At 44.5% G+C, this 27042-nt stretch overlaps 1 protein-coding gene across 2 annotated transcripts; it reads right to left on the bottom strand.

Moving 5' to 3' along the window:
- Positions 1–1990: 1990 nt before the first annotated feature.
- Positions 1991–26342, bottom strand: IGBP1 (immunoglobulin binding protein 1). 2 transcript variants are annotated; one of them, XM_066250402.1, is made up of 7 exons: positions 26105–26342; positions 25407–25700; positions 15437–15632; positions 13855–13934; positions 13033–13145; positions 12320–12550; positions 10601–10623 (listed from the first exon to the last, which is right to left on the bottom strand). In XM_066250402.1, the coding sequence occupies exons 1-7, from the start codon at positions 26296–26298 to the stop codon at positions 10616–10618; spliced, it is 1116 nt and encodes a 371-aa protein (XP_066106499.1). In that variant the 5' UTR covers positions 26299–26342; the 3' UTR covers positions 10601–10615. The 2 variants fall into 2 exon arrangements, with proteins under 2 accessions (XP_066106500.1, XP_066106499.1); XM_066250403.1 differs by lacking the exons at positions 10601–10623; positions 12320–12550 and adding an exon at positions 1991–2439 and having other exon boundaries at positions 26105–26338.
- Positions 26343–27042: the final 700 nt, after the last annotated feature.

Below are 27042 nucleotides of genomic sequence, written 5' to 3'. Positions count from 1 at the left end.
CACACCCACCTTGATTAGTTTGCTTTTTAGATAAAATGTATGAGAGGGCTGAATCAAGCTGCATCTTTCTGGAAGGCCCATTTTAAAGAGACTCAGACCAAGGCAGTAATCCAAGCCTAACCCACTTCCAGAATGAACTCAGGGTGTAACTTCAAGGACCGGAAACAGACCACTATCAGAGGCAACCTGGCAATAAGTGAAGAGTTAAAAAAAATGTTTGCTTCCCAAGCCTTGGGGAATTTCATCTGTGCTCTAGTAGTTTCAGGAGCTCATGTGAGGGTGAGAGGAGTCCTTTATTAAGCAGTATACAAATATATTATTGGGTCTTGTCATCTCCCACTAAACACAACCACCCCCTCATCACCTGACAGCCCTCTCCTTCCTACCCTAAAAACAAGAGGGAACTGCGTCTCCTTTTCGAACCCTTCTAAGCTAAACTGCAGAAGCTAGAATAGGAAGGCTGAGTCATGTTCCTCGTAGAAAATCTAAGTGTACCAAAGGCACATAGAACAAAAGTATGTTTTCTTATGCAGATCTTTGTTTCAACACATGGCTGCTTTTTTTTTTTTTTTTTTTTTTTTTTTTTTTCTTTCTGAAGCTGGAAATGGGGAGAGAGTCCGACAGACTCCCGCATGCGCCCGACCAGGATCCACCTGGCACGCCCACCAGGGGGCGATGCTCTGCCCCTCCGGGGGTCGCTTTGCCCCGACCAGAGCCACTATAGCGCCTGGGGCAGAGGCCAAGGAGCCATCCCCAGCGCCCGGGGCCATCTTTGCTCCAATGGAGCCTTGGCTGCGGGAGGAGAAGAGAGAGACAGAGAGGAAGGAGGGGGAGGGGGTGGAGAAGCAAATGGGCACTTCTCCTATGTGCCCTGGCCGGGAATCGAACCTGGGTCCCCCACACACCAGGCCGACGCTCTACCGCTGAGCCAACCGGCCAGGGCCATGGCTGCTTTTTCAAGATATCAACCCAAGAGCTGAGGAACCGTCTTCTCTCTACTGCAGAAAGTAGGTAGCCTCCAGTGTCATCTGTGTCACCACCTCCTCCATACCTGGTCACTGGCGCCTTGCCAGCAAAACGACCACCATGGCACATTCACCATGTTAGACTGGGCCAGGTATTGGAGAGCCCAACCTCTGGCAGCGCATTTAAAAGCTATGCTACAGGCCCTGGCCGGTTGGCTCAGTGGTGGAGCGTCGGCCTGGTGTGCGGAAGTCCCGGTTCGATTCCCGGCCAGGGCACACAGGAGAAGCGCCCATCTGCTTCTCCACCCCTCCCCCTATCCTTCCTCTGTCTCTCTCTTCCCCTCCCGCAGCCGAAGCTCCATTGGAGCAAAGATGGCCTGGGCGCTGGGGATGGCTCCATGGCCTCTGCCTCAGGTGCTAGAGTGGCTCTGGTATGGGCGGAGCGACGCCCCGGATGGGCGGAGCATCGCCCCCTGGTGGGCGTGCCGGGTGGATCCCAGCCGGGCGCATGCGGGAGTCTGTCTGACTGCCTCCCGTTTCCAGCTTCAGAAAAATACAAAAAAAAAAAAAAAAAAAAAAAAGCTATGCTACAGCCTGAGCTACTCTTCTCCACAGTTAAGGGTTATGGCAAATGGTTCCATGAGAGCAAAACCCTGCCCCCCGCCATACACACAGATGAGCATGGCTCACAGCACCTGATCTGTTTCTCTTTCTCCTGGCCAAGGCAAGGAAGCCAGGTAGATAGGACTGTTGTGATTCATTCCTTTACAGCGGTTAATTCCTGAAAATAGTCTTGTGTGGCAGGGCAAGTCCTGGCTTTTATGCTAGCCCCTCGCAGAGTGGAGCTGGGTCATGTCACAGTGCAGGGACAAAAAAGCTCAAGTCGCAGCTTGTGTGCAGCCGGAGCTGGAAAATTCCTTGCCCAGAACAAAGGGAGACAACCAGGACCTCCTCATAAGCCCAGGGACCTACAGCTGACCCTCCTCCCGCTCCCAAACAGCTGATACTCATATTTCTGCACAGGCTCAGGTAATAGAAAGGACTTTATTTTTTAAGAATCCATACAGCCATTGATTATACAGAGCCATTTCTCGGTACTCTTTTCTTTCCACTTAAATTGAAATACATGATAATGATAATGCCAAAACAAGAATCAACGGTTCATCATCGGGTACAAATACACATTTCATTCCTTGACACTTTATTGAATGCCAAGCAAGGTTAAGCATCTTTGCCTTCATGAAGAGCTGCAGCAGGGAAACAGGGAGAGGAAGACCGCACCCTTTTCTTTTGCAGGGAGGAGGTGCGTCCGCGAGTTCCACCTTGTTGTGGGAAGACTAACCCATGTTCTGCCGGTTGCCATAGCCCCGGGGGTGGGTGTCCTTCCAGTCATCCCACTGGCGAGCTTGGCGGAGTGATTGCTCGTCCTCCTCCTCTTCCTTATCTTCCTGCTCTTGCTGCGCTCTTTCGGCCTCTGCGGAAGCAGGAAAATGAGGCGGGGAGGAGAAACAGAGGTAGGGGGCACGTCAGGGGCCCTGCTGGACACAATCGCAAACATGAGAACAAAGAATACAGCTAGCTGCCTGCCCTGGGGCCAACAGCAGTGCTTGAGTATTTGCCCATGGAACAGAAGACATGTTAAATAATAGTAAGAAAGATTGCTCTGAGTGGTTTTCACAAGGAGGCAAAAGCATGTAAGTTGTCTCTCAGAATGAATTCTATTTTGGGAAAGAATTGTTGCTAAAATTGCTAAATGCCCCTCCCCCCTCCCAAACACACAGACACACACAAACACAAACAAAATACCAACCAACCAATAAAACCCCAGCAAACCAAAAACACTAAAGTAAAAATATTTATGATTTTATCATTTGTGATATGCTAAGGGGTGGGGACCGCAGGTGACTTCCCCTCCTCCATGCAAATTCCAATTAGTTATATAATTTTGTGTGTGTAAAACTGGTAATCAAAGGGCAGTTGAACCTACTGTTATTTTTTTTTTTTAAGTGAGAGGAGGGGACACACAGAGACAGACTCTGGCATGTGCCCCGACTGGATTCAACTCGGCAACTCCCATCTAGGGCCGGTGCTCAAATCGAGCTATCCTCAAGCGCCTGGGGCTGACACTCGGACCAATCAAGCCACTGGCTATGGGAAGGGAAGAGAGAGAGAAGGGGGAGAGGGAAGAAAAGAAGAGATGGTCGTTTCTCCTGTGTGCCCTGATGGGGGATTGAACCCAGGACGTCGGCATACCAGGCTGACACTCAACTGGTCAGGGCTGCTAGTGTGTCATTTTGTACATTTGGAACAGGGTCTGAGGTCCAAATGGCACTTACCACGTGGTGTACACTCAAAAGAAATTGAGCCAACTGCTACATCTCTCTTTTGAATTAACTTCTTTTTCTTTTCTGAGGTAAAGGAGTATTTCCTGGTGACTGAGTTTGCTCATGAGAAACAGTTTCATTACTATGATAAACAATGAAATGTGTTTGGATCTTATGTCTTTGAACAGCTTAGGGGCCTTGTGTTCTTTACATTAAAAAAAACAAAAACCCTTTTTATTATAAATACTGGAAATCACACAAATAGATCCCTGTACCTATCTCAAAAGTTTCTTCGTGAGCATCTTCCACATTACAATGCCCCCTGCCCCAAAGGTAACCGTTGGACCACCTTTTGTACTAATAACTTCCTGGACTTTATTACAGCTTTATGACCCAAGTGTGCATCCCAAGACACCAGAGTTGTCTACTTGTATATTCATGTTTTACTCAATGATATTTATTTATTTATTTATTTATTTATTTATTTATTTATTTATTTATGACAGAGACAGAGTCAGAGAGAGGGACAGATAGGGACTCTATGATTTTTAGTATGAGTTGTGGCTCCATTGTCACAATCCAATTAAATTTTTTTCTATCACCCCAAAAAGATCTGTTGTACCCAATTACACTTAGTTCCCATTCCCTCCCTCCCCCCAGCTCCTGGCAACCACTAATCTGCCTTCTTTCTTTATACATTTGCCTATTCTGGACATTTCAAAGAAACAGAATCAAGCAACGTGCAGTCTTTTGTGTTTAACTTCTTTCACTTAGCATGTTTTTGAGGTTAGCCTTGCCCATTTAAAATATCCTGGGATCTTTTTAATCTCTTCCATTCTGTCCCTTACTTACATGCTACGTCCAAGAGAAGCTGAGGCACCTGACTGGTAGAGTTTCCTCAAATCTGGATTTTGCTGCCTGCAGAGCCACGGTGCAGCCCAAAATGTTCTGTATTTTTGCAGATTGGCAAGTGCAGAGGCTTGATCTGATTTGGGATTGATCCCTCTGTCTGACTGTCTTCCCTAACCAGGTGGCACACAGTAGCTGTCTTTATGTACTGCAATGCTAGCAGCTATTGATGCTCATTGCCTATATTCATTAATTTTCCAGGGGTTTCAAAAAGGTGATACTCTTTATTTGAACATTTCCTTTTTATTAACTAGAATGCATTTCTAAAGAGAGGATTCCCCCTCATCTCTTACTATTTGGTTATCCAGGAGAAAAACAAAATTGTTTGACTCTTTCACTTTATTTAGCACTTTTCAAGATAATAAATTGGTTCCTTATTATCCTCGGAAATGGAAAAGTTTTTTTTTTCGTTTTTTTTTTTTTTTTTTTCTGAAGCTGGAAATGGGGAGAGACAGTCAGACAGACTCCCGCATGCGCCCGACCGGGATCCACCCGGCACGCCCACCATGGGGCAACGCTCTGCCCACCAGGGGGCGATGCTCTGCCCCTCCAGGGCGTTGCTCTGCCACGACCAGAGCCACTCTAGCGCCTGGGGCAGAGGCCAAGGAGCCATCCCCAGCGCCCAGGCCATCTTTGCTCCAATGGAGCCTTGGCTGCGGGAGGGGAATAGAGAGACAGAGAGCAAGGAGGGGGGGGTGGTGGAGAAGCAAATGGGTGCCTCTCCTATGCGCCCTGGCCTGGAATCGAACCCGGGTCCCCCGCACGCCAGGCCAACGCTCTACCCCTGAGCCAACCGGCCAGGGTCAAAGCTTTTGTTTTTAAAAAAGTATTCTTATTAACTCATGGATTTAAACATATTTGGTACATTTCAACCAATCGAAATAAGTTCTAAAAAATATTTAAATTTTTTCCTATATACTTGTATCCAACCTCTCCTATTCTCTCCTATTAACCTCTTACATTACTATGGCTTATGTGCCACAACTAATGAACCAATACTGATATATTATTAATAGTTAAAGCCCATACTTTATTCAGATCTCCTTTGCCAGTTCCAGGGCCCCATCCAGATACCAAGTACATTTAGTCGTCACACCTCCTTCTGTCCTCTTGGCTGGGACAGTTTCTCAGACTTTCCTGTGTTGAGGAGTCCTCATCAGGGATTTTGCAGAATGTGCCACCATTTAGGCTGCCTAGTGTTTTCCTTATCATTGGGCTGGGGTTGTGGGTTTGGAGAAGACCACGGAGGGGAAGTGCTCGTGTGATCACATTGGATCAAGGCTGCACATTATCATTACTCATCACTGCTGATTTGAACCTGGACCACCCAACTAGTGTTTGCCGGGTTCCCAACTGTAAGGTTGGTCCTCCCCACTCCTACAGTGTGGAACACAGCCCACACCCAGGGTTGAAGAGCTATGCTCTATCTCCCTGACACAGGGGTATACACACAAATAATTATGTGGAATTTTTCCGTAGTGGAGATTTTTCTCTTCACCCCTATTTATTTAATCATTTATTTCTACCACTATAGACTCATTCATATTCTTTTGTTTCTTGTGTTATAATCCAATTGTTATTTTCCTTATCAAATTCTTTCAGTTTTGGCTAGAGTTCTTTCAGCTTGTCCTTGTGCTCCATTAATCTACCCCAAATGTTTTTTTGTTTTGAGCACTTCCTTATTTTCTAGCACTACAAGACTCTTCAGGTACATTCTGCATATTCACTGCTCCAGAGCTAGAATCAGCCATTTCTCTAAGGAGCCCCAGTCGCTGGAACTGAAGAATGGGACTAGAAGCCAAGGTCTGGGTGCTGGGTGTGCTCTTTGCGCCTTGCAATTCCCCTTTTCAAAGCCAGACTGTCTCTGGCCAGTGGAAACATCTTCAGGTTGGCTTCTGAGTCCCTTTGCTACCACCCTAGTAGTCTTTAGAAGCTTCTTCCCCATTTTTTATTCTTTTATAACAAGATGTTCCAAGCTTATCTTGTATGTTTCCTGCTCTAGACTTGGAATTAGTCATTTTGGTTTCTTTTTAATGGGAATGGTATTTCTTTTCTTTTTTTAGGTGAGAGGAGAGATAGTGATGCAGACTCCCACATGCACCCTGACCAGAATCCATCTGGCAGCCTCATCTTAGGCCCATGCTCAAGTACAGAGCTATTTTTAGCACCTGAGGCTGACGCCTGGACCAATTGCGCTATTCTCAGTGCCTAGAGCCACACTTGAACCAATCAAGCCACTAGCTGTGGGAAGGGGAAGTGGGAGGGGTGAGAAGCAGATGGTTGCTTCTCTTGTATGCCTTGACTGGGAATCGAACCCAGCACATCCATATGCCAGGCTGACACTATCCACTGAGCCAGTGGCCAGGACCAGAAATAGTATTTAAAAACCACAATCTGAATTACTACGTATGGTAATCACTACTGCGATGGTCATTGTTTCTGAGCCTTTTCAGTAGATAAAGCAAAGGGGTGTGTGTGAATGTGTGTGTGTGTTTACTTTTAAATAAAATTTCTCATGATTTCATATTTAGGACTACTCATGTTTTATTTCTAACTTAAACTCTTTTGAATTACATTTGTATTCTTCCACCTTAAGTCTTAGATGTCAAAGACAGAGAATAACAACATTACAGTATCTTACAAGTACTCATTTATATTATATCACATTACACATTCTTGGAATAACACTTATATTGTCTGTCACTAACATAACGGAACAGTTCAGTTTTTGGAATATGCTTTCCTATTTTTCCATTAAAAAAAAATCTACATTGTCTGAGCACTGAGCACATAGGCATTATATATTCTATTCTCTCCCTTTTAACTGTCATTTAGTCTTAGCTCTACAAGTAATTTTACATTTAATACCTGCTACCTGTCTTTTTATGTACACTGTTCTGGTTGTCTCAAGCTCACTCTCTAGCAAATTCCTCGGGAAGGGATCATGAGAACAATATTTCCAAGTTCCTGCATATTGATAAATGTCTGATATTTGTCCTTAGCTCACACTTCCTCCCCTTGAATATCTGTTACTACGTTTTCTGGCATAAAGTGCTTGCGTCAAAAAGTTTGAGGGTGATCTAATTTTCTTTTGCTAAAATGTCCATGCCACTTTTCCCCTTTTCTTTCAAGTCTCATACTACTTTTATTAGCATTTCTTAAGTCATTTTGGGTCAAAATTCTCAGGTACACAATATGCTTTTTCAAATACTTTTTTTGTTTTTGTTTTTTTGGTTTCAGGAGTTTCCTTAATATTAGTTTTTAGCATTTATTCTTTTCTTGCTTTGGTTCTCTTCTTCAGGTAACCCTATTATGCATATGCCGGGTCTTCCTTTAATACTTGTCACTGTTTCTCAAATCTTTATATAATTTATTTAGAACGTCTCCTTTCTACCTCAGCAAGGCATTTTCTACAGTTTTCCTCTGGTTTAGCCTTCATTTCTGATATGACTCTTTCTTATTTTCCCCAAGTTGTCACGACATTTCTGAGTTTTTCTAACCCTGTTTTATGCTGTTCTTCGATGTCTTATATAATTTTCTTAACGTCTTCCAACTTATTTTTAAACAGTATATTTTAGATTTATTGTTTTTTTGGAACACTTTTCATTCTCTCTCCCCCTTACAGTAATTTTGTGTAGACTCTGACCTTGATAACTTTGTTCGTTTTTTAAGTTTTATTTATATGTTTTGCATACCATAAAACAAAACTCACCCACTTAAAGTGTATACTTCAGTGGCTTTTTGTGTGTTCAGAACCTTGCAATCACCACCACAACCTGTTGTTCATTCTGATGTGTAATAAGTTTCCTGAGCTTTCAGAAAGAAGTATGGTTCAGGGTGGCTTTAACTCCACAGAAGCTCCCTTTCTGTTGTTTTTCTGTTTGTTAAAGAAACAGAACTTGATTTGAGTTCTCAGTTTTGGCCCTTTCTTCTACTTTTATCTGGACTTTCTCTCTTTTCTTTATTGCACTTGTCCTGCTCAATTTCAATTCTACTCTCAGGAATTGCTCTTCACGGTGGGACCCTGTCCTGGAAGGCAGGTCTCGTGGGTCATTTTTAAGAGTTCATTAAGGACCAGACTATTCCACCTGTTTGAAACCTTCTGAACACGAGTCCCTTGTGCTCACCCAGTTTTTATTGGTGGGCAGAACCCCTCCCATTTCAACTGCTGTCCTTGAATTGGACCACCACGCTTTTCAGTGAACACCTGTTTGCTGGCGGGAATTTTGTTCGTCAGACCTTTCACTGGGTTTGTCATCTGTCTGCTTTCTTCTGCACAGATGCCAATCCCTGTTGAACATGTGGCTTCGGGTGGCCCCCTACTATGTTTTTAAACTGAGGTTCATGGAATACACTGTCACCTAGTTGTATTGAGAATATTGTCTGAGTTTTCTTTTGTGTTTTTATTAAAGCATAACACACATGTAGAAAAACATACACACGTAGTATATAGCTCAGTGAATTTTCACATCTGAATATATCCATGTAATCAGCACCCAGATCAAGATACAAAATTTTACTAACTCCTCAGAAGTCCTCTTCAGGTCCAATTCCACTCAAGAGCTCTGCTAAGGATGAACACTATACAGGCTTTTAACCAGCAAATACAAGTTTCACCTGTTCAAACTTTGTATGAACAGTTATACAGTATATACTCTTCTGTGTCTAGTTTTCTACCATAATTCCATTTACAGAATTCAGCTCTACTTGTCACTTGCTGAAGACCTATCATTAGTTCAACCTTTTTGCCAAGTGGGATTTCATTGCGTGAATACACCAAAATGTACTTATCCATTCCATTATGTATGTGCATCTGAGCAGTGTCCAGTTTGGGGTATTACAAGTAATGCTCTTATAAACATTATTGTGCAAGCCTTTTGTGGACGTGCAGTCTCATCCTCTCAAGTATATACCTAAGGGTGAAACTACCAGGCCTTGGGGTTGTAAACATCACCCCCATATCCATAGGTTCTTCACTTTGTTTCTTTTCTTCTATGTATGTACTTTGGGCCTATTCTGTATTTGTACCTTCAATTTCTCAAGACAGGACCTAAGGTAATTGATTCATCATTTTTTCGAATACAAGTACTGACAGTTACACATTTCCCTCAACACTGCTTTAGTTGTACCCCATAAGTTTTGATATTGTATTCTCATTGTTTTCATTTAAATTTGGCGATTTTCTAGGTATGTTGTTACTGACCTCTAATTGAGTTCCACTGTGGTCAGTGTGACTTCAATCTTTGAAAATTCAGAGACTTATCAATAGCCCTGAATATGGTCTGTCTTGGTGAACATAACATGTGCACTTGGAAAAAAAGATGTATTTTACAGTTGTTGGATATATTGTTCTATAAATGTCAAATACGTAAGTTGGCTGCTTGTGTTGTCTAGATATTTTGTGCTTATGGATTTACTGTCCAGTAATTCTATCAATTACTAAACGAGAAGCATTCAAATCTACAACTATGATTATAGATTTGTCTATTTCTTCAACTAATTCTGTCAATTTTTTCTTTGTGTAATTCTTGTGGCACATCAATGTCCATGGGACAGCAGGAGAAAATCACTGCTCTACTGAATATAACCACCATCCCTAACCTCCAAGTCTACTCAGCATTAATACCATCCTAGGAGGTGGCCTCAAAGGTGGACCCCAATGATCCCAGTCTCCAGGTATCTATGTTCGGATGTGGCCTCTCCCACACTGTATGAGGGTTGGTGACCAATGAAATGTGGCAGAAGTCATGGATTGCAACTTCCAATGCTGGGTTAGAAAAGACACCGAAGCTTCTATCTCAGTTCTCTCTTGGCTCGTTCACCATGGAAAGGCAGCTGTTTAGCTGTAACCACCCCCGTGGAGAGACCCATGTGGAAGGCCTCTTGCCAACAGCCACATGGATGAGGAAGTGAGCAGGAAGCAAACCCTCTGGCCTGAGCCAAGCTTTCAGAAGACTGCGGCCCCAGTCAAAAGCAACCTCAAGAGATCTTAATCCGGCACCACCAGTGAAGTTGCTGCTGGATTCCTCACCCAGACAAACTACACCTTACAATAAATGTTCCTTATTTTAAGTTGCTAAGCTTTAGAGTAATTTGTTACAAAACAATAGGGAATATGTACAACTTCACATAAAATAGGAAAATCTCACAAAAATTAGTTCCATTTACCTTGTCCTTTTTGCTATAGCTGTCATATGTACTACACATCTATATACGTGATAAGCCCCACAGGACAATATTATAATTTTTGCTTTAAGAAGCCATATGTAATTTTTAAAAGCTAGGAGTGGGGGGAGACAGCCTTCTGTATTTACCTGCATAGTTACCATTTCGGCCACTCCTCATCCTTTCTTGAATATCCAAGTTTTCGTCTGGTGTCACTCCCTTTGGCCTGAAGAACTGGCATTTCTCATCATATCAGTTTCCTGGTGAAGGATTCCTTTAGCTAGCTTTTATATGAAAATATCTTAATTATGCCTTCCTTTTTATAGGAATGTCAAATATCTTAATTATGCCTTCCTTATTATAGCCAATAAGACATTTTCACTGGATATAAAGTTTTGGGAAGACAGGGTTACCCCTCCCCAGCACTTGAAACATGTTACTCCACCATTTGTGGCTCCCACTGTTTCTAATGGGAAGTCAGCAACAACGCCTACCACTATTCTGCTAGATGTAACGTATACGTTCTCTCTGGCTGCCTTCAAGTCTTTTTCTTTGGCTTTTAGTACTTTGTGATGTGCCTATGTGCGGGTTCCTTGTATTTAATATATGTGGGGCTTGCTGCGATTTCTGAATCTGTCTATTTGTGTTTCACAGATCTGAGGAAATTTCAGCCATCATTTCTTCAAATATTTTTTCCTGGCCTCTTCTTTCTCCCCTGTGCTGTATCTGAAGCAGTGCTGGAACTTGGAATTGGTATTCCGATTGTATGTATGGTAGACCTTTACACATTGGTCCACAGGTCACTGAGGCTATGTATTTTCCAATCATTGTTGTTTTTCAGATTGCTCATCCAATGATTTTTAAAGTTCAGATACTGTATTTTTTAGTTCTAGAACTTTTTGTGTATAGTTTCTACTTCTCTGCTGAGACATCTTATCTTTTCATTCATTACAACCATATTTTCCCTACTGCCCTTGAGCACGGAAATAAGCTGCTTTAAACTCCTTGTCTGCTAATTTCAACACCTGAGTCATCTTGGGGTTGGTCTCCATCAATTGCTTTTCTTCTTGAGTAAAGTCACATTGTTCTGGTTTTTTTAGACCGTATAGTAGTTTGTGATTGAATTGCAGACTTTTTAAATGGTATGTTGTACGAATTCTGAATTCTGTTTCATTCCACTAAATAGTATTGTTTTTTCATTCTAGCAAGCAGTTAATTTATCTAAAATCAAAACTCCAAATTCTACTTCTGCATTAGGCGGCAGCTGCATTTTCTATTCAGTTATTTTAGCCTTCCTGAGGGTGTGTGGAATCTATCCTGCATATGTGGAGCCTAAGAGTCCGCCAGAGATGTGGGCAAGTTTACATAGAGAATTAGGACTCCTCTGTGGTTCCCTTCTTTCTGGGCTATGTGTCTAACTTTTCAGTTGCCATCATCATCCTGAATGTAGTTCTCTCACTCCACAGCCAATAAGACTGCAAGTTTCTAGCGAAGTAGTACTTATTCTTACATCACAGCACCTACAGCCTGTCCATGGGTGGAAAGCCATAAAAAAAACAAAAAAGGCTTTCAAATGACCACTGTTCTTTCCCCTGCGCTGTATCTGAAGCAGTGCTGGAACTTGGAATACTAAGGCCTGAATTAAACTCCCTGCCTAGTCACTTTTTAGCTATGTTGACTTTGCATAAGTCGGTTCTCAGACATTTCCTCATCCTAAAATGGGGTTAAAAATGTCTCCTTTGTGGGGTTATTAGGAGGATCAATGAAATAATAAAGGAGACGAGGAAACTGAGGTGAAGAGGGACTGGTGGTGTCCTATCAAGTGGTTGGAGTCCCTGGTTACCCAGCTCTGTGCTTTTCCTACTAATACCATATTGCTTCCATCTTTCTAATGACCACCCTTCTCCACCTTTCCCTCTGAAAGACACCTCCAAGTATCTACTGTGATCTACTGACCAAGTGGGGTAACAAGAATACAGGAAGTCAGAATCTCTGCCCGCAAGAAAGTCCAAGCACCACCCCTTCCTTGTAGGTGTTCACTGCCCTCCAGTCTACGTCTGCTTCCGCTCGCTCTGCAGTCCCTCCAGGTAGTTGTTTTGTTCCCATCTGTCCAGTCCGTACTGGTTAACTGCAGGAAGGCTGGCTCAGTACAGTCTGCTCTGCCAGTTCCAGAAGCGGCACTGCCACCTGTGGGTTTTTGGTTTTACTGTCGAGCTGCTTAGTCTGTTTTTATGCCATGATATTTGGAGAGATTCAAACACTACACTTCTGCACTGCCCCCACCCTCCCAGAATCACCTGCTATTTATTTTAGTAATAAATGAAGTTGAGTTCCTCCTAGAGCAGGGGTCCCCAAACATTTTACACAGGGGCCAGTTCACTGTCCCTCAGACCCTTGGAGGGCCGCCACATACAGTGCTCCTCTCTCTGACCACCAATGAAAGAGGTGCCCCTTCCGGAAGTGTGGCGGGGGGCTGGATAAATGGCCTCAGGGGGCCGCATGCGGCCCGTGGGCCGTAGTTTGGGGACACCTGTCCTAGAGGCTTTCCGTCACTCAGGATCTTTGTCTAGATTACTCCTGCTCCTAAAGCACAGTAATACTTGGTTGGACTTTGACTGCTGGGGAGTACGGACCAGCGATGTAACTACTTTCCTCCCAGCCCTTCGTACCTGAAGTTGTCTTGGCTATTCCCTGATCTGGCAAAACTCCCAAGTTCCGATGCTGATCATACCACTCATTCACAGTCATAGTTGCCAGACTTGGATAACCAGCTCCAAATACTCTGCAAGAATCACAACGTATTTAGGAAACTACACACAGAAATAGCACTATCATAAAGCCTCTTCTTAGTAACAAAGCCTGTGTCTGTTTCATCCGCCCTCCCCAAGCAGCCATCTTCTGAGGAGTTGTGCAAACTCCTGAACTTTAGAAGTTGTGCAAACTTCTAAAAAGGGGCATCCAAGTCAAGAACTTCCACAAGATCACCAGCCCAGGATCGTCTCCCAATAAGCAATCACGGAGGCTGAGGCCCCACAGAGCAGTGACGGCACTGTGAAAAGGGTGTTTGTAGCCGGTGGGTCTAAAAGGCACGCAGAGGACAGAGACTCTCCTGCCCCCCCCCCCGGAAAAGCACCTCGAGAACTCAGACAGGTACACATGCCCTTCTGAGAACTGTGGCTGAAGGCAATAATGGGAAACAATTTTAAAGTGCACGATTCTCCATTTGATTCCTTTCTCCTTTCTGTTTTTAATTAACAAACGAATAATTTTTATGGATTTCCTTTTGAGCTTCTTTTTAAGCTCAGACTTGTGAAGGAAATGTCTGCTGAAGACAGAAACTGTCAGAGATAATACCCCTCAGATGAAAGAACAGGCTCCCAGGTGAAGCCGTGACCTTTCACCCATGCCCGTTCTCTCTGTCACTACACACTATAAGTGAACCACAGAAGCAAGAGGCCTGTGAAGGCAACCCGCTTTTCAGCACCACCTACTTGGCTTGGGCTGCATTCCGTGTGAGAATAAAGGGTCTCATTGGAGGCCTGGCCTGATCAGATGAGCGAGAAGTTGATGCCTAAAAAGGAAATGAACTGTCAGAAGTAGATTTGCCTTTTGCCCACCCCACGGTGCAGCCTCTTGGATCTTCAGGTGCTCGGAAAGCCCTGGATTGAAAATTCACTAACTTTCTACATATCAGTCTCTGAGATGATCAGCAGAATACTAACGATGAAGGTTGCTGAGGACACCCGAGTACCTTTGCTGAGAAGAGAGAAAAAAGCTCTTAGGAATCTCGCTAGAAGTAAAACATTACTTGGCTTGAAAATGCCCCCCCCCCAAAGGAGATGCCAAAGCCTTTTTCCATGTTCCATCGAAATCCCTTGAGCTGAATTTCAAGCCCCTCTGCTCAGCCTGGCCCTCGGTGATGAAGTTCAATTACGACCCTTCTTCTAAAACCCCTTCCAATGTAATTATGCAATTAACTGTCCAGAATTCCCTAGGGTACTTTAGAAGAGGGTGTTCCTAAATGCAAGAGGGGTAGAATGAGTTAGATTTCCTACGCAGATGTACAGGAATGGTTCGATGGTCCCTGACTGCACAGGCGCACAATGAAGCGAAGTTTGGTCAAAGAGAAGGTGTTCCCTTGGCTTGAACTGCACACCTCCCAGAGCTGGTGTCAGGGCCCAGTGAGAGCCAAAGGGGACACGGAGATGGGTCAGGGCGAGTACAGAGGAGGCTGGCCTCAGAATACTAATTGTTCATTCTTCGATCCTTTCACATGACCAACTAGGTTGATGTTAGCCTGAGGCAAGAGGTCCTGGGCTAATTAGTACAAATCAAATTAGGAGGAGGTTTCTCTGAGGACTTACATAAATGCCTGTGACCACCTGACAAATTCAAGTCAATTCATGTTACAGCAGAACCAAAAAGGAAGTGGCAACAGAGCCTAATCTTTTGAAGCAGCAGCTACCAAATGGGGTTGAGATCCTCAAAGACCGCGAGAGCTGGCTTCTGTCTCAGCACCACCAGCACTGTGTGCACGGACATGTCCCTGCCATGTCTCACACTTGGCTGAGCTAGAGGTGTGAGGATGCGTCACCGTGCAAGGTTAAATTGGGATTCTCCCCCAACCAAAACGTATTCCGTGTCTTCTATTTCTCATCTTCTTTCTACTCTTTCCTCCATCTCCTCCGGGTCTACCCCCCATCCTGTTCCTTTCCTCCCCGTTTATGCCAGACAAGGAGGTCTGAGAAGCCCACCTCCCTCCACCCTTCTACAGCAAGTCAGGACTTCCCAGCGCCAAAACCAAGTCTGACTTCAGAGCAGTCTCGCTCCCCCGTGGCATGTCCTCAGGTCACAAATGACTAGAAGTGGCTTACAGGTTGGGAAGCCCTGGGGACCGCGACTGCAAACAGAGAGAATGGTGCACTAGTGAGCCTCCAGCCTTCTTCCACTGACCTTAATAAGAGTGATGATTTTATGGAGACTTACAAAAGTTTTAATTGGATTACTGTCTTCGAGAACACTCAAGTCTCTGACAGCAGCTGTTTGAGCGATCCAGGCAGTGACCAGACTTACCTCTTTGGAAGAGTCTTTTTCTCTCAGGATCTTTATCTCCTGGTCAATGCTGTCAAGCTCTTCTAAGCTGATCCCAATCCACCTTCGAAGGTGAAGGAGGTAATACTCACGGACATGCTCATCGTCTGCCTCACCATTTTCCACAGCAGACTTCAGGGCAGACAACCTACGCTCCATCTCCTTCTTCTGCCTGTATCTGTTCCACAGAAAAGCATCACCCGTGAACTTAAAGGTAAAGAGGTATTCCTCCACAAGAAGGCCATAAGATGTTACCTTTGCAAGTGACCAGGCAAATCTGCATGCCGATTTCAACTTTGGTAAAAATAAAGATTTGATACCTCACAACTTGCCACCAAGGCAGTTCTCTCAAGACCGTCATGAGACAAGGCAGGGACCAGCAGGGGCTGAGAAATACATCAGAAGCCAGAAAACTACAGACATAACCTGATCTGAGCAACTCCTCCCATTATCTCCAGGTGCTTAGTACCACACAATGCCCATTTAGGAATTACAGCTTCAAAGAATCACAGAATCGGCCCTGGCCGGTTGGCTCAGCGGTAGAGCGTCGGCCTGGCGTGCGGGGGACCCGGGTTCGATTCCCGGCCAGGGCACATAGGAGAAGCGCCCATTTGCTTCTCCACTCCCCCCTTCCTCTGTCTCTCTCTTCCCCTCCCGCAGCCAAGGCTCCATTGGAGCAAAGATGGCCCGGGCGCTGGGGATGGCTCCTTGGCCTCTACCCCAGGCGCTAGAGTGGCTCTGGTCGCAGCAGAGCGACGCCCCGGAGGGGCAGAGCATCGCCCCCTGGTGGGTAGAGCATCGCCCCTGGTGGGCGTGCCGGGTGGATCCCGGTTGGGCGCATGCGGGAGTCTGTCTGACTGTCTCTCCCCGTTTCCAGCTTCAGAAAAATACAAAAAAAAAAAATCACAGAATCTTAGCGGTCATTCACCTGCTGTTGATGCAGGAAGTCCTTGTGAAACAGCCTAAAAATGATCATCTCTTCTGACTCATCTCAGTATAACTTAAAGTCTCATAACCACCCTGCCTGCCTTTATCAGGATTCATGCTAGTATCTCATCCATCATTCATTCGACAAATATTTACTGAGTACCTATTGTATGATGGGCACTCTTCTCAGCGCTGCAGACACAGCTGTGTATACAAGGGAGTCCTTGTTCTCCCAAAGCTCTCATTCTAGCAGGAGCAGACAGAAAGAAACAAACGAGTCAGGTGGTGATAAATGCTATACAAAAGCAAAAAGCAAGGGGAAGTGGATAGACTGCTGGTGTGAAAACAGGGGTGCTATTATAGACAAGGTGATGGGAGAGACTTCTCTGAAGAAGTGACATTTGAGCAAAGACTTCAAAGAAAACAGGGAAGCAAGCCATGCCAGTATCTGAAACGAGTTTTTTGTTCGCTTGCTTTTTTTCTTTTTTTTTTCAAACAGGAGAAAATTAAGTTTTAATACATGGGCATGGGGAATTCACATAACTGTGTACATTCCCAAGACTGTGAGGCAACATTGGGTCTGTGTGACATTCTGGCCCAAGGAGAAAAGGGGGTGAGGGGATAGATTGGATTTCAGAAGTGAGAAAGGGCGATCTACAGGTAGTTGAGGAAAAGAACACACAGGGCAGGCCCATCCTTGCTAGGCAAGTCAGAAACAATGGGATGGGGACAGGGGGTTGTCCAGGTAACAGGCCCCTGCGTGAAGTCCTCTTATCATCCTTTACTCAAACAAGGCTAAGGCTGCATCTCCTTCTGGAAGCTGGTTTCTCTGCCTGAACCTCTCAGGCAGGAGAGGGGTGAAGGGGGGGAGGAAATCAAAGGTTCTGAGTCTTGTCTCTTAATAAACAGCTTAAACTTAATATCCAGTTTAGGGTGACAAAACTTAGGTCCCCTCTGGAAGGGTGTCTGTCCTAAGGGGAAAGTAAACATGGAGGTCCTGGGAAGAGGGCCCCGCCCACCAGGCCTCAGACACCGCAAGGCGGCCACTGTGGCCGCCATGAAGGGAAGAAGGATGGGAAGTGAGGTCAGCCAGCCAGCCGGGGCCATAGTTCATAGAACCCTGTAGGGAGTAAGATCCAATATATTAAATGCCATGGTATTTTGAATGAGATGGAAAAGCCACGGGAGGCTTTTGGATAGAACACATGGCAAGACAGAATGACATGACAACTTTTACTAGGGGCCACTCTGGCTGTGTGCGCACACTCTGGGCTATGGCGGCTGGGAGGCATGGGTGGAGGGGAGAAATCAGTTAAGAGGACATTGACACAATCCAGGTGACAGTGACTTGCAATGGAAATATAATTAAAATATAAAACAGGGTTTTCTGACTTACTGAATGTACCATAAGGACTTGAGGGGAAGACAGGAATCCAGGAAAAGCTCCACAGTTTCCGACAAGCACCCTGAAAAAGCCATGTCTGAAGCCCCCCACTCTAGACCTCTAGCACCAGACGCTCCTCCCAAACCTGGGGTTCTTAAGCTGACAGCCATGGACAGTTTTCCTTGGGGGGGGGCAGTGGCCCCTGAACTCCCTGAAATTTTATATAGAATTCTATAGGTATAAATTTTTCTTTCCCTCAGCAAGAGATTTTGTAGTTCTTATCAAATTATCAATGAGGTCCTTGACCGTGACAAGTCAAGAACCACTGCTCTGGAAACATTCATTATAAAAACTTTGAGGCTATTCTGCTCCATTTACCCAACAAGTGGGCACTTTCTGTAATGTTACAAATAACTGTCACAGCATCACCACAGGTAGCCTCGTGAGTGAGACACTACAAAAGCCAATTCCTAGTTCATGGATGTCATGACAGCTATCACTTAACATTTAACTGCGGTCCCACTCCTACCCCTGCCCTCCTTCCTGGACAGACCTAAGTCAGGAATACACACTAGGACCTTAGAATGGCTTCAGAATGTACATAACGCAGGGTAAATTCTGGGTCAGTCTCCCGATCCTGAATGGGGTTCCTATGCTTCCTCTCCCATCTCTGTGTAAGAGCGCACATGCATGCGCAGTCATTGCATGATCTGGTCTTTCCTCTGTCTATACTGCCTTGCTCCTGTGACTGCTCCCTGTCGATCTGGCCTTGGGACTTCTGTCCTCATCACCAGTTCTTTTAGGCTATTGTTAAACCTTTTTGTGTTAGCAAAAGAACCCTTTCTTGTCATGAGAGCTTATTTGGAACTCCAATAAGTTATAAACAGATGAAATCCACCTTGGTTAAATCAGAGGAGGGCTCCCAACACCCTCCTTACCTGGGCACTGTGGTAAAATCTCAGGGTTCCAAGGCACAGATTTAAAACCACTTCCCTAGACTTCCATTACTGTTCGGTGTGTCCCATGGTGAGCCATTATATGAACACACTCCCTTATCACCCGAGGAACCCCAATGTCTGTCACCCTTCTGACTCCAACTTTCACCATTTCCATTTCCTGTTCCCAAGCTGCTGAAGAGAGCTAATGAATTATAAATTTGTGTCAGACAAGTCCACTACAAATTGACTCTACCAAACTTCGTCTGAGTGGTTACTCTTGCTCAGTTCTCCTTTTGTGCATCTTTTGTGGACCCCATGCCACCACACCAGATGGCTAGCATATGTAGAATTCAATTTCTTTTCACCTTAAAATCTCTGTAGCTCCACCTTTCCTCTTGTCTGGAAGGGTCTTTAGGAGCCAAGGCAATGTCTTAGCATTCCACTTCCGCTCCAATTCCTGTCCCCAGCCCCATACCCCCAGGCCTCACTCTATAAGTTATCCTCTCTGTCATTAGCAGTTACAACTTTTCTTCACTCTGCTGGTGCCTTCCTGCTGTCCTGGAAACACCTTCCCCCAACCACGTTCTAGCTCTGTTGTTTTCTATGCTATAGTGGAAACGGCACCTAAACTGGAAACTGGAAGACCTGAGTTTAAATCCTAGCCTGCACTTACTAGTTATGTAACTTGGACAAGTCAATTCTCAGAGCCCGTTTCCTTATCTCTAAAATGGGGATATTATTTGCTTCATGGCGTTGTTAAGAGGATCAAATGGAGCAATACACATTAAAGCGCTTTGTAATCAGCAATGCAATACAAATATTGTTAGCTAATAAGAAAATTGAGTCTAGGAGGGGCTAGATGATATCCCACCAATGAAGTGGTAAGATCAGATTGGTTACCCCAGGTCTGTCTGACTCCAAAGTCCAGGCTTTTTATGCTATACCATATAGCTTCCATCTTTCTGATGACCACTCTATCTGTACCTCCCAAAGACACCTCAAGTACCTACCATAATCCAATTACTGGGTTGGGCACCAAGAATACAATGATACAATTGGGATACTAAAGTAGCAATTAGTCACAGTCTCTGACCTTTAGGATTTTCAAGTCTAGAGAATAATATACAGTTATTATGACTATCATAAACTAAGTGCTACAGTATCTAGGAGGGGCCATAGGTAGAGAGGAGCTTCAAGGAGGACATGACTTTTGCTTTCTCATCCCCAGGCTTCTACAAGTACTTCTACCTGTACCTCGTTGAGTCTCACCTGCGATTGCTCTTTTGTTTCTCTTCCTTCTCCCTTAACTTGCCCCCAAGGTTTTATCCTTGGCTTTTTTCTCTCTATACATTATTCCTTGGCAAACTATACAAACCCAAACTGCCTACATTTTTAGCACTAGTCACAAAACTCTATCACAAGTTTTAATCACACATTTCCATCTATCTATGGAGATGGCTATTCAGTTCCAGTTATTCAGTAAATCTAAAATAAGACTCATTACTTACCTAGCTTCTACTCTTCTATTTTTTTTTTCAAAAAAACCCTGAAGGCGCAGTTAATCAATCAGACTTACACGCACTCCTCAAAGATGAGAATCAGAGCAGAGAAGATACATGAAGAAGCAGGTTTGGAAAGAGAGGGTTTTACGCAGGATAGCCTCAGTGTGTAAAGTCTTGGTGGGGGAGGGAGGTTTTACAAAAAGCAAATAAAGATCTGAACTTTTCTATTCATATAAATGCTTCTTGCAAAAGTAATACCCCTGATAGCTGTAACTTCACTTTTATTACCTCTTCCCAGCTGAAGTACTACTATTACATGTTAACTTGTCTTTCTGCCTTTAGGATTTTCTTCTCTTCCAATATCCTACACACATCCCTTCCTCATGCAGACCTCTGAGCTTCCGCCAGACCAAATTGTTCCCCATTCCCTGTACACACCTCACATTGCCCTGGGTTTCTGCTTATATTTGCCTTCTGCTTCTCAACAATAAATATTTCTTGAGCACCTTCTATATGCCATGCCCTGTGCTAGGCATGCATAGTGACTGAGATAGCTCCTGCCCTCACAGAGAATAAATTGCAGCAGGGGAGAAAGACGACAAGGCCTAAAAAGACAGATAAAAGAGTATTTCCATGCAAAGAGAACGTGCACAAAAGGAAGGAGCTGGGTTTGCTCAGAGAATGGAAAGAAGGCCATTTTGGCTGGAGTCTAACGAGCACAGGGAGTGGGATACACGGCGAGGAGAGAGGCAGGCACCAGGCCTGTGGGTGATGATTTAGTTATTTCAGGTGAAAGAGACTGGAGGCCTAGATAAGGCACGTTAATGGAGATGATGAGAAAAAGGACAGAAGGTACATTTTGTACCTAGAAATGGTGGGCCTTGCTGACGGACTAGACGTGGAGATTCAGAACGAAGAAATCAAAGCTAAATCTTAGGTTTCTGGCTAAAACACCCAGGTGAATGGTGGTAAACTTACCAAGATGATGAAGACCTGGGTGTGTAGGGGGGTATTTGAGGGTTAAAAGCAAAGGTTTTAAATTAGGGCATGTTAAGTTTGAGATGTCTGTGAAACAGCCATGAAGAGCAGCGATTTTCAACCGGTGTGCCGCAAAAATGTTTACAACATGCACCACCTGACCATTTAGCCAGGGCCACTGACCTCTTTTCCCTTAGTTTTAAATTTTAAAAATGACAATAGCCAACACAACAATAGCTGTCCTGTGGGAATGAATCAAAATTAAACCTATTTTTTTGTTGTTGTTAGATCAGCAAAAAGTGTATTTTTGGTGTGCTGCAGGATTTTAGAAGTTTATGTGTGCCATAAGACGAAAATGGTTGAAAATCACTGATGAAGGGTGCTGGTAGTATGAGTTAGAAGGTCAGGATAGGTCTGGGCTGGTGACATAAATTTGGGAGCCATTAGCAAAAAGACAACGTGGATATCTTGTTTTTCAAGCATTTAAGGAAAATATTCCAAGTCAAACTTTCAAGCCAAAGAAATAAAAAACAATGAGACACTTTTGTTTGGCCAAATGCATTTTCTAAGTATTTACATCCAAGACCAGTGCAGTGGGACAAATTCTGAAATTGGTCATTATGGAAAGCAATGTTGTTACCATCAAGAGTTTTAAAATAGTTAAAACCTTTGATTTAGTTACTGTTCCTTTCAGAACTCCATTCTAAGGAAACAGTGTCAGATGCAGTTAAAGATGTTTGCTCATAACATTACTTAGAATAGCAAAAACAAACAATAAACAGTCTAAGTATTTGACAACAGATGATTAAATACTTGTGGTATAATTATGGGATGAAATATTATGTAACCATTAAATACCATGGTTTCAAAACACACTGGGAAATGTTTACAATATAATGTTGGGTCAAAAAAATGATACACTGTATTTACAGTATTATTCCAAATTTATTAACTAAACTACATATCTGGAAATAAATACATCAGAAATTTAACCAAAATCATCTCTGAGTGCTAGGATTAAAGCTCATTTTAATTAAAAAAATATTCTTCTATTTTTCCAACTTTCTACGATGAGTATTACTTTTACATTCAGGAAAACCTGTAATCTCTATTTTTTAACCCTTCTTCAAGGCTCATCTCCAATGCTGTTACCTTCTAGAACCTTCCCTGCCCCTCCAACCAGATGTGATCACTCCCTGGTCTTTCTCCACAACACTGTTATCTCTATGGTATATATGCAATCATGTTTTTCTTTTTGATATAATGTTATTATTATTTGGAGACCAAACTCACTGTTTAAGGTACCCGTTATATGCCAGTGGGCTCTCTTCACCTTCTTACAAAGGACATGATACTGAACTCCACTTCCGGTAAGTCTATCCCATTGCTTCACATATCCTTCTCTCGCTCACTAGCCCCTAACCATACTTTATTATGCTTTATAGCCATGACCGCATGAAATTGCATTATTACTTAGTAGCTTATTGTCTCCTCACCAAAATAAAAGCTTCATGAGGGTGCAGACTTGGTCTGGTTTTCCATTACCCAGAACGGTTCCTGGCACACAGGAAAGGCTCAATAAACATTTGTCAATGAATGAGTCAGTGTTCACCTCTCTAGATCAGGTCTCTCCTGCTAGCAGATGCCTCCCTCTGGATGTCTCCTAGGCACTTACATGCAACGTGTCTCAATGCCAACTCACTTTTCCCTCATCCTCCCCTATTTTTCCTCCTCTACTCCTCATTTCAGTGAGTTCTAAAGCCATCCCCCTAAGTCAGGAACACGGGCGTCTTCCTCCTAGCCCACCTCCTTCAACCAAGTGATCACTGGGTTTTCTGCAGATTCAACCCCCCTAAACAAACACATCCTCCCATCCATTCTGCCATCGCATTGCCATGAGGCCTCATCACCTCTGTGAACTAACAATCTAATCTTCTCCCTCACACTGCTTCCTGTTACGAGTATGCTAGTTAAAATGTAAACATGGCCACATTATTTTTTAAAAAAGAAACCCGAAAAAAAAATCCAGTGGATCCCAATCACCAATCAAAGTCTAAGCCAGGGGTAGTCAACCTTTTTATACCTACTGCCCACTTTTGTATCTCTGTTAGTAGTAAAATTTTCTAACCGCCCACCGGTTCCACAGTAATGGTGATTTATAAAGTAGGGAAGTAACTTTACTTTATAAAATTTATAAAGCAGAGTTACAGCAAGTTAAAGCATATAATAATTACTTACCAAGTACTTTATATCGGATTTTTGCTAAGTTTGGCAGAATAAATCTTTATAAAACAACTTACTATAGTTAAATCTATCTTTTTATTTATACTTTGGTTGCTCCGCTACTGCCCACCATGAAAGCTGGAACGCCCACTAGTGGGCGGTAGGGACCAGGTTGACTACCACTGGTCTAAGCTCTTTAACACGGACTATCAGTACCATTTACAGAATATTTCCTATGCGCCAGATACTTTGCTAGCAGTATTATATGCTTCATCTTATTTCTGTTTCTGAACCCCATGGGGTAGGTATCATTCTTACTTAGTTTTTACATGAAGACACCCAAGGCTCAGACAGGTTAAATAAGTTACCCAAAGTTCAATGGCTTATAAGCAAGGCTGGGTCCCAAACTCAGGTCTCTGACTCCACAACCTATACTCAGCTACAAAGATATAACAATACCTGAGTCTGAGTGCTTACCGCATCAAATACTGTGATAAGTGCTTTTTTTTATAGGAGAAAAGGCCTGTTGTTATCCAGTTTTACAGCTGGGGAAATTAAGGCACCAAGAGATCAAGCAACTTATCCAAAGTTAGAGTGACTGAATAATGGAGCTGCGTCTCAAACCTCTTCCTTTCATTCTTAGCAATGAAGTTGCTCCTTCACTTTCCACACACCCTAAGCTCTCCTAGGATTGAACGTTACATTCTTCAGCATCATTCCACCCCCTCTCCACTACCCAGTTTGTATTCTAACATCACCTATTGCTTATAGTTATTCCCCACCCCAGCACAGCTCTTTAATGCCCCTAATGCTATCTCTGCTGCCTAATGCTCTCCTTTCCTTGTCCTCTAGGTAATATTACTATTCATCCTTAAGCAACTCATCACAGGAGTCACCTCTTCCAGGGAGTGTTCTCCTCTCTCCTGCTCCCTCTTTGGTTAGGTACCCACCATCTGTTTTCAGAGCACCTTGCCTACCTTTCTACTTTTTCTATTGGTACTGTTTCTACCCTATGCCTCTTGTCATCACCAAACTGTATGCTCCTCCAAGGCAGAGACCACCCAAACTCACAGTAACACTCATACTCAGTTTGTACCCAGTGTCAAGTCTAGTTCCTAGACATCATGAGTACTCTTTAAGCACTTTTAAAAAACTAAACTAAGGCCCTGGCCAGGTTGCTCAGTTGTTTAGAGCAGTTATTTTCAACCTTTGTTTCTCACGCACTCATAAACTAATTACTAAAGAAAAAGGGGCCCTGACTTCTTCTTCCTTAGTAACTAATTTATTTGTGCCATGAGATGAAAATGGTTGTATTTAGTCAGGGGTACTGACCTTATTAATTAGTGTGTGTTTGTGCCATGAAAAAAAAAAGGTTGAAAATCACTGGTTTAGAGTATCATCCCAATATGCCAGGGTTGTGGGTTCGATCCCCGGTCAGGGCACGTACAGGAATCAACCAATGAACACATAAAGAAGTGGAATAATAAACCGATCTCTCTCTTTCTCTCCCTCCTCCCTGCCCCTTCTCTCTAAAATCAGTTTAAAAAAAACTAAACTGAGAACAAGCAACTTGTTCAAGGTCACACGATGTCGTAATGGGATTAAAACTAGTTCAGGATGCTACACACCTGATCCAGTATCGTTAGAACAGAGCTTACAATCAATCAATGGATCATAAGTGGACTACACTGTGCTCTTCAGAGAAATCTGCCCCACTGTGCCACATGAATATTGCTATGTTGTGATGTGGGAGAGATTGGAAGACACTCTGCTGAACTCCACTGCTGCTGTTGGCAACCACAAAGAATCTAATGGTTAGGTGTGATCACCTCAATAAAGGTAGAGGGTTCTTGAAAAATTCAGTAGTTTGCTTGCATCAAGGCCTATGCTCAATAAAAACCAAAAGAGTGACATACACCATTATCCACCCCCTAAAAAACATGCACCCTCCCCAAAAGCACTGCCACTGGGCAGTTTTCAAAGGATAGGTATTGACCCACCTCTCTATTTTAGCCTGTCTTTGAGATGCCATGGCCACGAGGTTAGGCTGGGCCATGGAGGAACTAGCAGTGTTTTTTTCAGTTGAGTTGTTCGTGGTTTTGGGCAACTCAAACTCTGCCACATGATAGTGTCGGCACTGAGTTAAGTACTTTAAAAAGTGTTCTCGAGCCCACTGCAAATGATCTAGACGCTTGCTGGGGCTGACTTGTTTCATGGTGAACGCTCCTTGAAATGCAGGCACCATCATGTACTTCAGGTCGGCGGAAGCGATCTCTTCTAAATCTTCATTTTGGCTGGAAAAAGCAAAGAGGAGGCTGTGAAGCCTGGCTGGCCATTCAAACTGTGGCCCTCGCTTCTGGAGGAAGGGAAAGGGAATGGGAAAGGGGAAGAATGGGGTGGGAGTGAGGCAAAGGGGGGAGGCACGGGAAACAGGCTGGTTTTCTTCAATGAAGGTGGCTGAGCGGCCACAGCCAATGGCTCTGCAAACAGCAGATCTAAGGTAACAGAGTCCTGGGACTCTGTTGGAGTCTAACTACTTGGAGGCGTGGCGCGGTGGAGAATGTAAAAAGTGTGCACGAGATCAGTGGGCGGGAGGCATGGAAGGTCCCTGGTCTTAAAGGTCTCCACCCCGGCGCACCGGCTCCTCCCTGGGAAAGCACGAGTCTCTTAGCTGGCAGCAAGCACCCTCCCCCCATACCTGAACAGGTCGAGCTGCGATAACATTTCGGAAGCCGTCTTAAGGAGGAAGAGTCCTTGCAGCACCTTCTCTTGGACCGCCCGGGAGCCGCTGGGCTCGGACGTCTCTTCCACTTCGTCCAGAAGCTGCTTGCTGGCCTCGAACAGATGTGTCAGCCGCGGCGGTAAAGACTCGTCTTCCGCGGCAGCAGCCATCTTGAAGGAAGGAGGAACCCGGAAGACCTCACTTCTGGGGTTAAAGGCAACGTTGGTCAAAAACTGCCCAAGCCTCCAAACCGGAAGGGGCGGTGCTTTGGCCCCATTGTTACGGAAGCGGCGGGAGCCCCGGGACGCGGCTGCTTGGCGGCCTTGGCAACTGCTGGCACCGACTCACTGGAGCAGCTGCCGGTTACAAGCGGGGGAGGCCTGGGTGAAGCACAAGCACACAGCCAAAGCCCGGACGCTGTTTGGCGGCCTGCTCCTCCCCGCCCACTGGGACGGGCCTGAGCACTGAGCGAGGCCGGCGAGCGGCTCACCCGCCCGCCGTTCACCAGGTTGCGGGGCCGTGCCCTTCGGCCGCCCGCCTACGCGCGGGAGTGCAAAGTGCAAGTAGCGCCCCCCTCAGGCTACGGTCCAGCCGCTGCGGGAGCTCGGGGGGCCCCCCACCCGGCTCTGGCCCGCCACTTCCCCTTCACGTCACCCTCCTCCACACTTCCTTTCAAAAGTTTTCCTCTGAAACTTCCCTTGACCCATCCCCGCCCCCCAGCCAGGTCACGTCCCGTGCATCTCTGTGGCAGCACCTACAATACTGTATTACCGTTAGTGATTTACAAATCTATCTCCCTTACCAGAATGGGTCTGATTAGTTTTTGCACCCCTCTGGCTAGCCGAATGTCTGGTACTTATAAAGTGCTCAGTGTCCTTAGACAATAGGAAAATGAGTGATAGGTTTGAAAAGCA

This window comes from Saccopteryx bilineata, chromosome X (assembly GCF_036850765.1).
Source record: "Saccopteryx bilineata isolate mSacBil1 chromosome X, mSacBil1_pri_phased_curated, whole genome shotgun sequence".
In the NCBI taxonomy this organism is placed as follows: domain Eukaryota; kingdom Metazoa; phylum Chordata; class Mammalia; order Chiroptera; family Emballonuridae; genus Saccopteryx; species Saccopteryx bilineata.
This window is presented reverse-complemented; position numbering and strand designations above follow the sequence as displayed.

Coding starts and splice junctions, on each gene's coding strand:
- IGBP1 (XM_066250402.1), bottom strand. CDS start 26,298: ATGGCTGCTGCCGCGGAAGACGAGTCTTTACCGCCGCGGCTGACACAT. Junction 13,935..15,436: donor AAAAAGACTCTTCCAAAGAG/GTAAGTCTGGTC, acceptor TTTCCTTTTTAG/GCATCAACTTCTCGCTCATC. Junction 13,146..13,854: donor CGGAATGCAGCCCAAGCCAA/GTAGGTGGTGCT, acceptor TGATTCTTGCAG/AGTATTTGGAGCTGGTTATC.